Source organism: Numenius arquata, chromosome Z, assembly GCF_964106895.1.
Source record: "Numenius arquata chromosome Z, bNumArq3.hap1.1, whole genome shotgun sequence".
In the NCBI taxonomy this organism is placed as follows: domain Eukaryota; kingdom Metazoa; phylum Chordata; class Aves; order Charadriiformes; family Scolopacidae; genus Numenius; species Numenius arquata.
The window spans coordinates 44,076,172-44,089,726 of NC_133616.1; the positions used below are offsets into that span (position 1 = coordinate 44,076,172).

Consider the following 13,555-nt stretch of genomic DNA (forward strand, 5'->3'; position numbering starts at 1 on the left):
TGATCATGGTGGGACCCATGGTGGCAGTTGCCGGTGGCCGTTGCGTTCAACGGCAGCAGCGTAACTGCAGAAGGCCCAGGTGCCATACTGCAGCCTCCTTGTTTTAACACCATGCTGGGGGGGCTGGCCTGCCCTCAGGTATCTGGTCAGGGTGAAGGCTGATAGTGTTTTCCTGAGCTGCTGGTCGTATCCTACCCTCTCAAGAGGAGCCAGCCCGCCCTGCCCAGCCACTTGAAGCAGTGGCAGGCTGCCGGTGAGCTTTCCTTTTCTTTTCTTGTCACTATTATTTGTGCTAACCGCTTCCCCCAAGCTGCTGTGTGAGGCAAGGCCCACCATGGGCCTCGCCCTGGCCCCAGCCTTCAGTCTGGCTTTCCTGCTGCAGGTGCCACCAAAAATCCTGGAAAGCCCTGGGTTACTTCCCAGTGAGAGGCCTGAACCAGCTCAAAGGCAAAATTAAAATGACTTGGAGGAGTATGTGTATGGAAGCCACTATTCATTCCCCTAGGAGGAAGGTCAGCATGACATGTACAGGATTCTCTTTGTCCTTTTCACTGCAGTTTTTCGAAGGGGGGGGTGAGGGTGGTGGGAGTTGTGTGGCTCTGTGGAGCTGCATTGTAACTTATGGCCGCAGTTTTGCTAAGCTCCCTTTCTTTCTGTCTTTGGTTTTGACTGTGAAATAAAGCAAAACTGAAAAATGCAAATTCTGCCTCCTACTAGGTTGCTATTATTTTTGGTACCTGGGAGCATTCTTCCCAATGGCTGTAGGAGATGAGCTTCTCACCTGAGGGACAATGAGTGCTGATAGTATTGAAATATGATTTATTCCTGGCCTTAAATTTGGGGTATACTGAATGCCAGTGCTTCTCACAGATTTTTGAACCTACACTATAAATCAGGAGATTCCAGCCCTCTGGGTCACAGAGCTGTGCTTCCACATTTGCAAGCAGCTGCTCTCCCTGTGGCACCATGCCCTCTCTCTTGGTCACGGCTCAAAGCCCATGTCCCACACCTCCTGACTCCACTTCCACCACCATCCCCAGCACCCCTGCTTCATGTGCTGCCCAGGCCAAGCTGTGCTTCTCCACTGCTTTCCCCCATGCCACAGCATCCTTTGCAGGCCAGGAGCACCCCTGGATCACCCATGGCCTGGACTCCGGCTTTTTGAATTTGTGAAATGGAATTTGTGTTCGTCTTGAGAATCTAACCTATTTTTTCTTTTGAGTGTTTCAATACAAAAAGCATCAATCCACATCTTTTCACATTGTCTACAATGTATTTAAATATGCTCAGAGTATTATTATGTCACTATTTTATTGTCACAAATGCTTTCCTACATCTACATCTAAAGTGTTAATAAAAGCAGAAATCAAAGATCACTTTGTGTCTAACTGTGGAGATACACAAGGAAAAGAGAGAATGGATCCAAACCTCTTTTCTTCTTTTTTCCATGGCCAGACATGATATCAGATCTGGCTCTTGGGGGAGTGTTGACCCTCCTTGAGGCTAACCGAAGGGCTGCATGGACAGCGTTGACTGCTGCCAACAGGGCACAGCCAAGTCCATGCTCTGCAGAGCCTCAAAATAAACTCTTCTGCCTCAGTCACAGTGCGCCTGAGAAAGTGTCCGTGTGAATATACATATCTTTACTACACTTACACAAAGTAGTGGCTGAACACTTTCAGCTGAACTGTTTCAGTGTGAAATTGGTTTCTTTGATTAATATCAAGCTTTCATTGACTGCCACTACTGTTCTCCATTTTTAAACATTTACATCAGTTCTGAAACTTCTTTTATTCTTTTTGTTTTGACATTTTCCTTTTCGACAGCTTTTTTGAAGAGGAAGGTATAGGCATTGTCTACCACCTTCTTCCCCTAGGATCTCAGATTCCTGTCTAGTTCCTAGGAGTGCCTATCAGAACAGTCTGAGCGATCCTTTCCATCACTGTAAATCTGGAATCAATTCAGCTTTGAAAGCAGATGCATTTCTTTGGCAGCATGCCTTTGCTGCCTCTGATCATATCAAAAGCAATGTTGGAAGATAGAAATAATATCCACAGCATCAGGAAACCTCTGTTTCTTACATGCTGCTTCAAGTACCATCACCAAATTTGGTAAGTAGATCTGATTACAACACAGGAAAGTACTACAAGTTTTTAACGGAACTTTCAAAGTAGCAGATTATTTCTGGAATGTGGATATTAATACATGATACTAGTAAAATATCTGTGGGGTGTTTTTAACCTTACTCATGTCTTCATAGTGAGCTACTCACTATGTGGGCTTAAACAAATGTACAGTCAAAAGAAGCCCAAATGGATGTGTTTATTATGAAGTCATATGCATTGTATTCTCCTCTTCTTTCTCTGGTCAGTCATACGTCAGAGCTGTTGCCTCCAGCATGTGTTTGTCTGATATTTCCTGTTTCAGATGAGCAGGTATTTAATAATATGTATGCCTTGCCTGACTGAAAGCTAGTATCTCTAAACCCAATGTTTCCAGCTTCTCTTTTTCCAGCTTCTCAGGAGAAAATGCTTCTATATCAACTCCTTATCCATAGTATTGTCTCTGATCACCATTTCTGATGCCTCTTTAGTATCTTGCATGAAGCCATTATGACATTAGAAAACATTTTTCTGAACCCTAAATGTCATGTCAATTTTCTGTGGTTTTTCCTTAATGGATTTCTGAGAACAGGACTTGCTTTCCTGTCAGTTTATGAATTTTAAATCAATTCAAGTTTTGTTAAAGTATCTGTCTTGGATGCATTATCACAGCCAATTACTGACATTGAATTTCAGGTTTATGAATTTACGTAGGTTATTCAAAAGAAGAAAGAGAAAAAACATACCTGATTAGTATGTACAGTTTTCTTATTTTGTGAATTCTTCATTCTCTGTGAATTGTCTCCAAGACCTTTTGGATATATAACATCCACACCTTCACTGTTTTTCTGGTGCATGACAAGACCAGGAATTCTATCAGTTCAAATCAAAAACTGAAAGTCTTTCTCATGTGCAGTAAGAACTGGTTTTACTCTGATGCCTGCACTATTACACAAAGCTGTCACTTACAGATGGTGCTCAAGTAATGTGAATCTGCTGTTTTCTTGATTCAAACTCACACATCCCCCTGGTGCTGCTCATTACCTAAAGTTTACAAAAATACAGCCCTTCTCCCTGCCAAGGGCAAAATGGCCTATTTGCACCTTCCCTGGATTGCTAGTACCTTTGCTCCATCTAGTAATGCATATGCATAAATGCATATTTTTAAAAAATACATACTTCTATGGCTCTTGGAATAAAACACTCAGTATCTTTAAAGAGGGCGGTTAGCTTTACTACATTAATTCTCTGTGGTATACTTTTTATCAGAGTGTGCTGAGAGTTGAAGACAGACATAATCAGCTCTGAAGCTGAGGTTTTTGTTTCTTAATGCTTTGAAGGGTACATTATTTCTTTTTAATGATCCTTGAAAGGCTAGTTCTTATTTTGGTTTTGTAAGAAAGCAGCTTAGCCAAAATGTCAGATATCTTATATCTGCAATTGATATAAATGTTTTATATTTCAGTGGTTTCTTACGGCAGCAAGTACGGTATGGTCATTCCACTGTGGTTTATTGCATGAAGTATCTCATTATTTACATGGTAATAACACCAGTAAATTAGTATTTACAGTTAGCCTTTTAAGAAAATTACCATTTCCAAATGAACAATACAAAATAAGCTTAATCATAGTAAATTATGATAAAGGCAGGAATGAACAGTACTACTAGACTTAAATTTTGTGGAAACGTGGTCTTAGAAGCAACCAGAACACTTTTCAGTAACATGTTTTCCTTAAAGATAATCTGCTTCTAAACTTCACAAAAAATCCGCTTCAGTAAAAGTGTTTCTGGAACCTTGTGTTCTGGAACCTCCCCCCACAAGGGAGGGAAGAGGAGGAAGTTGCAAGAAGCTGGTTCATCTGCTGTGGCCCTGGTAAACCAGATGCCAATACACCAGTTATGCTCCTCCTAAAAGAAGAGTATCTTCGCATTCCCTTAAGAGGGAGATATTTCTTTTTAAAAAACCACCTCTGTTACTCATTTGCCTTCTAACTGTGCTGTCTTAGGAGTTTACCATAGCTGGCTCTGCAGTTAACAACGAAAGCCTCTACTGAACATTCCATACAGTGCAAAAAAACCCCAACACATTATCACAGGCAGCAGTGTAGCATTGAGATATAATATATTAAAAATGCTGTATGTGACAGCACAGTGAAGTTAAAGTAGTACAGTTCTGTAATTGACACACACACCCTGGGGATAGTCTCTATAAAGATTTCTGTGATTGTTGCTGAGCAAGAAAAAACCAGAGATTTCTTAGGACTTTTGTCAGCGAACATGCGAAAAACAATAAGCACACAAGTTGCTGTCTACAAGCTACAGAAGTACAGAGTAATTTGCGTTGGAAGAAACCTCTAGAAGTCACTTTGTCCAACCCACTGTTTAGCTGCAATAATTACATAAGAGCTTCATTTATAGAGTAATTAAAATATATGAATGTATGAGTAATGTAACAGAAAACTAGTAAGAGCATCACATGATTGCTGGAACTCTAAGTAGCCCACACTGCAAAATTATAGATGTGTTATTTTCTGTAAGCATAAAAAACACTCATTTCAACTGATCATACCACATTTCTGGCATATTCCAAATTCAGTAGAAACTGGTTAATTGCTATTGATAACAAGTTCACTTCAAAGTAGGAGACTACTGCTGATTAAAACAGTCTTTGAATAAGTGCCACGAAGCTGAGTAATTTTAATGTATTTTGAAGCTGATTTTTCAAGTACAATCTCTTCATCCTACACTTTATAAATTTTTTTAAAGTGTTGTTTGGTGAAAACACGTTATTTAAACCTACCCCTTGAAGAAAATGAATTATTTTTAATTTCTCATAAGAACAGCAATATCCAAGTGACAAATAAAACTGCCTATTCCCTTTTGCTGTTTGCTTAGAGTCTTTCTGAGTTTGCTGAAGGAACTCCTTACCAAAATGTCAATCTGTCTGTGCTTATCACCTACTGTTGCAGATTGCTACCTAACCACCCAACAGGGGCAGAAAAGGGGGCAGAAAGTGGGTCCTGCACCTGGGACGTGGCAATCCCAGGCACAAATACAGGTTGGGTGGAGAATGGATGGAGAGCAGCCCTGAGGAGAAGGACTTGGGGGTGTTGGTGGATGAGAAGCTCAACATGAGCCGGCAGTGTGCACTGGCAGCCCAGAAAGCCAACCGGATCCTGGGCTGCATCAAGAGAAGCGTGGCCAGCAGGTCACGGGAGGTGATTCTGCCCCTCTACTCTGCGCTTGTGAGACCCCACCTGGAATGCTGTGTCTAGCTTTGGGGTTCTCAACACAGGAAGGACATGGACCTGTTGGAACGGGTCCAGCGGAGGGCCACGAAGATGATCAGAGGGCTGGAGCACCTCTCCTATGAAGACAGGCTGAGAGAGCTGGGATTGTTCAGCCTGGAGAAGAGAAGGCTCCGGGGAGACCTCATAGCAGCCTTCCAATATCTGAAGGGAGCCTACAGGAGAGCCGGAGAGGGATTCTTTGTCAGGAAATGTAGTGACAGGACAAGGGGTAATGGTTTTAAATTGGAAGGGGGGAGATTCAGATTGGATATTAGGAGGAAATTCTTTACTGTAAGGGTAGTGAAGCACTGGAACAGGTTGCCCAGGGAAGTTGTGGATGCCCCATCCCTGGAAGCGTTTAAGGCCAGGCTGGATGGGGCTTTGAGCAACCTGGTCTAGTGGAGGTGTCCCTGCCCATGGCAGGGGGCTTGGAACTAGATGATCTTTAAGGTCCCTTCCAACTCTAACCATTCTATGATTCTATGATTCTATAAAAGTTTCTGCCTCATTTGCTTAGTATCTTTTTTCACCCCTCCGGAAATGTCTGAAGAACAAAACATTGCGACAGAAAATGGTAGTTCTAGCCTCGGGGACAAACCAGCTAGTTCAAGCCAGCACAGCCTTCGTATGAGCACAGGTCAGGTCCAGCATTACACCAAATCACTTCTGAACCTGCTTAATCTGTAGTTCATGTTGAAAGAACAAAGTTAAAAGTTTATCAAGAAGTTTCTGTTGGGACATGGTTGAGACATCATGGAATGTACCTAACCTTGAACTGGATATGAAACAAAACAGCGTGTCTTATGTGTTCTTTTGCAGTTGCTGACTTAGATGTAAGATAGCAAAAAATATTAAAAAAAAAAAAAAACCTTCTGCGCCAAGGTTGAGCCAAGAGTGTACCCCTTGGGTAATTATAATGCTAAAATAGACACGCCAGTGTGAATAATAAGCATGCTAATCAGATATCCTCCCTAAATGTTTTAAACATGAGCTTAGCTGCACATGTATAATTAGGAGTGGAGAATGAATCATTATTTACCAATGAGCTGTATTTTATTGTTATAAATATTGGGAAATGTGTGGTGTGCTGGCTGTTGTTAAATGCCAGGCACCTGAATCTGCAGAATTGAAATGAAAACAAACACCTCCACTCAGTGTGTTGATTGGCTCTAGCACACTGGGTGAAGAACTCTCATTTAGGGACAACATAGTTAGTGACATAAGGAAGAAGGAAGTCAAAACCAAATTAGAGAAGCTCGGATAGGAAAATTTTCTTCCCTTTATGCCACACTTGAAGGATTACAGAGTTGATCCATCTACTTTGAATGTTGACAATATGAAAAGTGTTAGGCAATTGCGCTTCTGCTGTACTTTTACTGATTGGAATTTCCTGCTTGCAAAATACTTGATTAAGCAGCAAGGGCATGGAGCTATCTCATAATCAGTGAAGTGCTCTTTCAATGTTTGTTTAGTTCCCTCTATATGAGCAGTTAATTTGCCAAGTCTTTTTGCATAACTACATTGTTTGACTTTCCCTCCCATCTCCTGCCTGCCTGCCTGCCTTTCGAGGTAGCATAGGTTTTGCAAAGAGTGCATAACTTCTATCAGTTTTGCTTTTAATAACACCACACGCTCTAGAGTAGATGGTTTTCCACCACTGCTGGTTAGTGATGAAAACAGATTGGATATCAGAGCATCCAGGCAGCTGCTTAAACTGTTTATGGTTTAATGGTGGATTATTACATTAGTTTTGGAGGTTAGAATCAGGGTACTTAAGGAACTCTGTGGAAAACCCATGCTTCAAAAGCAAATGGTTTAGGTTATTATGCTGGATTTCATTGGATTTCAGATAGCATTCAGTCAGCTGAAATGAAGCCATCTGATTTACAGTTCAAAGCTCTGCTATATTCAGTGTAATTGAAGGGCATTCGTCTAAGTTTTTCCTCAGGTACTACCTTTTGCTAGCCACAGTGTCATGATTTTGAAGGAGTTAAAATAAATTTTAAATATTGAGGAAGAATTTTTTTGAACAATAATCATAACATTCATACATTCCTGTCAAATGATAAAATTCAGTGTACAGGGCAGGAGGGGTGAATATTCATTATCCATGTGTTAAACTACAGTAAATGAGCTGTAGAGACACAGATAAGAAACAGGTACTGCCAGATTTAAATCCAGCTGGCTAAATCTTTCTGAGGTGTTTTGAAAGGGGTTCTAAATTAGGCTCACACACTTCTGAGCACATTAGTGTTTTTCTTCAAAAGCTTAAGTTGTCAGTCTGGAGTAGGATAGTTGGATAGTATCCTGAAATGCAGGATATACAAGTTAAAATGATAGACTGACACAAGCTGGCCATAAAAAAAAAAAAAAAAAAAAAAAAAGGAAATCTATTTGCTCTCAGAGCAAGTAAAATGCATGAGAGGGAGAAAGCAAAATTCAGAAAAACTGAAACTGCAAAAAACATCTGCACGTTCCTGAGAAGATAGCAAGGTGCACATGACCCCTGCTGTTATGGCATTCAAAACATCTGTTTATGGCAAACAGGAACACAATAAGGATGACAAGAACAAGAACCCTAAAAATGGTTTTTGCAAGGAATATTTACTTAGCCTGAGAAAAAAGGGACCTAAAGGTTTGACTGACTTTCACTATTTCCTCTAAGGGACGGAGTAGTATGTCACAGTTAAAATTCTTTAAAACAAGCATGGCTTTGGAAAGCAAGTGTTGAAAATGTGGAAAAGGACTGCATATTTCCCTGTCAGTGGAGTTATGCAGTGCAATGCCTTCATAATTTCCAAGGGAAATTACAACAATGATGCCCATTAAATATAAATTCTTACTAGCGTGTATAGTCTTAATTAACCGACCAGGCAAGAGTATCTAGGAAGCTGTGGAGAATGACGATAAACACAGAAACAACAGGCATTTTTAGAATATGTTATAAGTTTGTTGGAATGAAATGGAGTACAGAAGGTGCATATGTTATGGCAATACCAACGTCCTTACGTAGCATGAGTAAAAGGCAGAGTTCAAAGGGGATTCTTCCTCAAATCAGTTTCTTAAGAGCATGGTGTGCTCTGCTACAGAAACAGGTATGGACCACTTAATGCATCATAAAACTGACAATAGGAGGCCAGTGAACAATAAATATTTATTAGCTGTTATCTTCCCTTTGCATTATATTTATTTTATGTTTACCTCTTACTTGCTTTTAAAAGTCAGGGAGCTTTTTCATCCCACCTACCATTCCTTTTTATTAGCCAGCTCTTATCATTCCTTCAGAACTAAGTGTGACTTGTTGTTTAATGTTATCATTAGCAGAGATCTGAATCATCAAAACTGATTAGGTAACACCTTTGCCTCTTAAATGAGGGCTAAACACAAGCTAGGTAAATCTAATCTCAGTTTTAGGGTTACTGTTAATGTTGCAGTTTCTGAGCAGGAAATTCTGTGGGCAATTATAGTAATCCCCAACCGCTGCCAGCAGAGAGAAGATAATGGAACCACATGGAATATAAGAGACATAGTAGTGTTTCTGAACATTATGTATGATATTATTGTAGATATAGATACAGATTGTATTACATTGGCATGTAGACACTTAACGTGGACAATCTTCTGGAGAGTGATGAGACTATGAGCATAATGATTTAGGTTCCTTAAATTACGTGGCATATTTAAGAGGAAAAAATGTTTAAAGTCTGAATGTCTCAGTATGAATAGTGCAACAATCTGTTGATCCTAGCTATGAGGGAGCATCCAGAGCAGATAAATTTAGCATGTAGATCTTAACAATTGCATCGGGGTTTTATTATGCATACATTGCACTGAAGGGCAGGAGTGTGCTTGATTGGCTGTGTATCTTTAAGCTTAACCTCTGTATCTTCTTAAAATCAATACAAGAAGCTTACTCATTGTAACACACCCAGATGGCTGGTATGGTTAGTAACTGAGATGTCCCTAATATCAAAGATAAAAGAGAAAGAAAGCGATACAGCAGAGCAGTACATTTGGGTTTTGTTGTCTGTTTGCTTCTGAGATCATTTTCATTCAGCTGTTAATGAGGTAAAAAAGTTGTTTCTGGGTCTCCCAGGTAATGGCATTACAACAAGGCAATAACACAGGACCTGCAGGTTTGGAAGCTCTGCCTATAAATAGTTCAAGTGGCATCTGCGTAGTGTACAAAAGAAGTAATTGATATTTTGCAGGATCATGCATTTTTAAAAATGTAATTGTTGGTGTTAATAGAACTTTATGCTACATGGATGCATGCACTCTCTGAAAGTTCACATTGGTTAACTGACTCCTGAGAGCCTACTGCAATATGGTTGAAAACGTTTTATGCTTCTGTGATGCAGTGAAAATCCTACCCTATCACAGGAGGATGCGTGTATTTAAATATCAATAGCCAATGTGAAATTGAAAAAAGCTCAAATAGTTATCCCTCTTTGACCACTTATACGACTAGTCGAAAGGCAGATTACTCTACATTACAACCTCTTCATTCCATTTAAGTTCCCACACAACAGAAGGCATGATGCCTCTCATTCTTGACATAAAGCTCTGATATCATCCTTCATCCATCACTTGTTGGCCTTGAGCTGCTTTGTATTATGTTGAGAGCTGTTTTCTTAATTTATTTACTATATAAAACAATCTAACCCAGGTTTACTTTGTCCCTGTCTTATTTTTAGTATCCCTTTGTGGGTTAATCATTAAAGGGTTCAGGTACACCTGAAGGTACCTCTGGAACGCAATCCCACACTGATACTTAAAACGAATTTATCCCTTTACAGAACACTTTTATATTTTGTGGTTTAGGGAAGATACTCATTGCTTAATACTAGAAGACACTGTACCCTGGAGGAAGAAAAGCATTCACTCTTTGTGCAAGAAAACCTCAAATAGAAAAAACAGGAAAAAAAATTTATATTATTTTCTTCTCAGTGTCTTCTACTATGAAGCGATTTATTTTTCTATATGCAGAAGTTTACCTATTTCCTTCTGTGTCTTATTTTATCTAGGGAATGACTTACATGTTGAATCAGAGATAGACAGTGTAAGTGCAAATGTGAACACTTTCTGGTGTTCCAAGAAAAAAAAATAACAAGAAAACCTGACTCAGGCCCCAGGTTTTCTTGTTGGACAGTCCCCGTGATTTGTCATTTGAATTATTTAAATCAGAGGGGATTTACAGGCTCTTGCAAACCTCTGCAGTGGCCAGGAGAGGAAGCACCTGTGTTCCCTCCACACTGCCCAGGTGAGTAATGTGTTTGTAGGCACAGACTTTGGAAGTTGACTGCACTATCTTATGCACACATTTTGTATGAAAATACAGCCAGGATGAAGCCCTCTTTTACCTCCTTCACTTGAGCTGAGGGAGACCCAAGTTCAAACTGCTTGTCTATCTGCTCTGAAGCACAGATGCGTTGAGGTCTGTCAGATTACCCAAGAGAATGCCCTAACCACTGGGCTATCATGTTTTAAGAGAGTTATCTGTCTGTCTCCTCTTGAAGCTGTCCCACTTAACGTGAATTATTAACTATTGACTGGAGTAGGGACTTGACCCTAACTCCTTTACATTCCACAAATATTCCCTGACTGGCAGATTATCAAATCAATCTATTGCGTGTCTGTCTCTATAGGCCAATGAATAAATACATAGAGTGGTTGAATGTCACTGGGGTTACATAATATTCCACATGCTTAGCACCTACAAAGACCTTTCTGTGTTATTTGAATAGTCTCGGCTGATACTCACGCTCGCTATGTGCTACCCTTCCTGCTAGCTGAGCTCTGGGGCCGCGTAAGGATTAGAGGCAGCAGAAGAGAGCAAGGGGTACTTTGCTAACACAGCACTCTTTAGAGCCACTGTCTCTTCCCAGCCTGTTCTACCTTCAGTAACACATACGGTGAACCAACCTGGCTGTGGGTTCACAAATTTCTGTTTGTCCCTGCTCTAATTCCTGTGAAAGCACAGGGACGCTGGGCACTGAGAAGCAGTAGCTGGTTAACAGGTTTTACGGTGCTTCTGCTTGCACTTTTTAAATGGCAGTTAACATTACCTTATGCACATAATAATTGGGTTGGCTCCTTACCTCCTTTCTGTGCTCTTAGGAGCAGAACAAGACAACTGCGCTTATTTTATGTGGGGAAGAAAGAAGATATGCCCCATTGTGATTACATGATTATTTTTCTCGTATTATTAATATATATTGCTTTAATGAGATATATGTCTTCTGCATAATAAAAGACCTCATCTTCAACAGAACTGCAAATTACCTATCCTCAGGAAAAAACAGCAACTGATACAGCAGATGGGATAGCTAGATGAGCTAGTTGTGAGACCCATCAGTTTATGAAATATTCCTGAGTCAGACTTTTCAGAGGTACCACTATACCAGGCAGCAGACGAAGCCAATAAGCAGAATCTACTTGTGAATGTGTTGATTGTGCTCCAGCTTTTTATACAAGAGCATTGTACTTTGGCAGGGTATCAGTGCAAAGCATGTGGGATGTTGTAAAATATCTGCAGTTCAGGGACTGAAGTAAGCTTCGTTCACTGTTTTTAAGCCCTTCCTCTTCCCCGCAAAGCAAAGGAAACCGTGCTTACCTGGAAGGCCAAATTTTGCACTCCTGAGTGATCACAGGGGGTCTCCTTCAGCTCCATGTGCCTAGTGTGAGCAGGAGAGTTTTGGGTGAACAATGAAAGCTACTTGCAGCACAGGGCAGCAGCAGCCAGCACCTGCTTAATCCATCCACAGGGTCAGTGGGTATCACTTGAAGTCTAGTTGGCCACAGGCACCCCCAGGTTGCTCTTGCTCACTCATAGCTCCACCTTCTCGCTTCCCTGGCACAGCCCCTTTTGGCCAGCGTGGGAAACCGCATTCAGTGTTTCTTGAGACAAGGAGGGAGGATTCCTGCGGGCCCCAGGAGGCAAACATATCTCTGGGTGATCCCTGCGGCAAATGTGTGTACTTACATGACTTCTGGCTTTCCTCCCTTGCTTGGGGGGAAATCTTCCCCACTCAGATCTTTGAGAGAACAACACAGTTTTTGTCTTTTTAACAACTATTCTCAAGTAGATAACTCTGCAATGTTACCGTGGCTCTATTTTCATAGTGGTTAAGGGCTTCGTCTAGTAAGAGGAAAAAAGGGAAAAGGAACAACGCCCAAACCTCCAACAAATACTGGTTATACATTTTCAGTTGGCGTGCCAAAGCTTATGGCATGGGGTCATTTGGTTATCTGTCCTCAAATCACTCACCTTTATCTGAAGAGTGTTCTAATACAGGTTTTTAGGCTTGCTATTTGCAATATAGCAGAGTTATATCCTTAGAACTGTCAGTTGGGTCTCTTACCCATGTTTTGGTTGCCTATGGACTTTGTATTTAAAACTCTTGTTCTATGTAAGTTCACTGAAAATAGCAGCACTATTACAGACACTAATGTCAGACAGGATTTGAATGAATGTAATTTTTGCCTTTAAGGAAAACAAAAATGAGAGATTGTTCTGTTTCTTTGAAATACAGCAATGTAAATTTATGCACTTAGATGCCTAAATTTGTAAGTTTCTACATGGAAACTGAAAATGTCATGAGTTTTGCCTCATCCTGTAAAACAGCAAAAAATGATGTCTTGTTTTAAGACAGAATGGACTAGCATAACTGAATATATTCTTGGAAATAAAGAATAGTTACATGAAAAATAAGATGATGTATCTTTATGAGGAATCTTCCAACTTTTAATTATACTATAAATGATATAGTTGCAATATATGCTCTTTAACCTCATAACTATTGCTTAAAAAGGAGGACTCGTTGGTTTGGTTTTGTTTTTTCTTTCAGTAAAGAGTGCATGCCTTTCAATGATATATTCTGGTTTTCAGTGTTTAGAATTTTTTTTGATGCCCCAGGTTTTGAAATCAGCATGTTTGTTGCTATTTGTATTTGCCCTGAGAGTAGAGCAATTTCTGTGACTAATTACTTCTCTCTGCCCACAACTTGCCAGCAAAAATACTGCAAATATCTTTAACAAGTTTGATATAATTCTCTGCTAATTACTGCATACCTCAGCTGGTTTTCTCTTCCTTTCTTCCATCTCTCCTCCTGCCAGTTTTGGACATGCTATCAGAGGGAAGAGGGTAGAGGAAACAAGGC

General features: G+C 40.3%; 1 protein-coding gene across 1 annotated transcript in view; it reads right to left on the reverse strand.

Moving 5' to 3' along the window:
* Positions 1 to 12,066, reverse strand: part of SLC28A3 (solute carrier family 28 member 3) — a 43,887-nt gene extending 31,821 nt beyond the window's left edge. The window contains exons 1-2 of the mRNA XM_074166364.1: positions 12,010 to 12,066; positions 2,849 to 2,950 (exon numbers count right to left, since the gene is read on the reverse strand). Of these exons, the coding sequence (XP_074022465.1) occupies positions 2,849 to 2,950; positions 12,010 to 12,066 (159 nt within the window). The remainder of the gene's footprint in view (positions 1 to 2,848; positions 2,951 to 12,009) is intronic.
* Between the last annotated feature and the right edge of the window lie 1,489 nt (positions 12,067 to 13,555).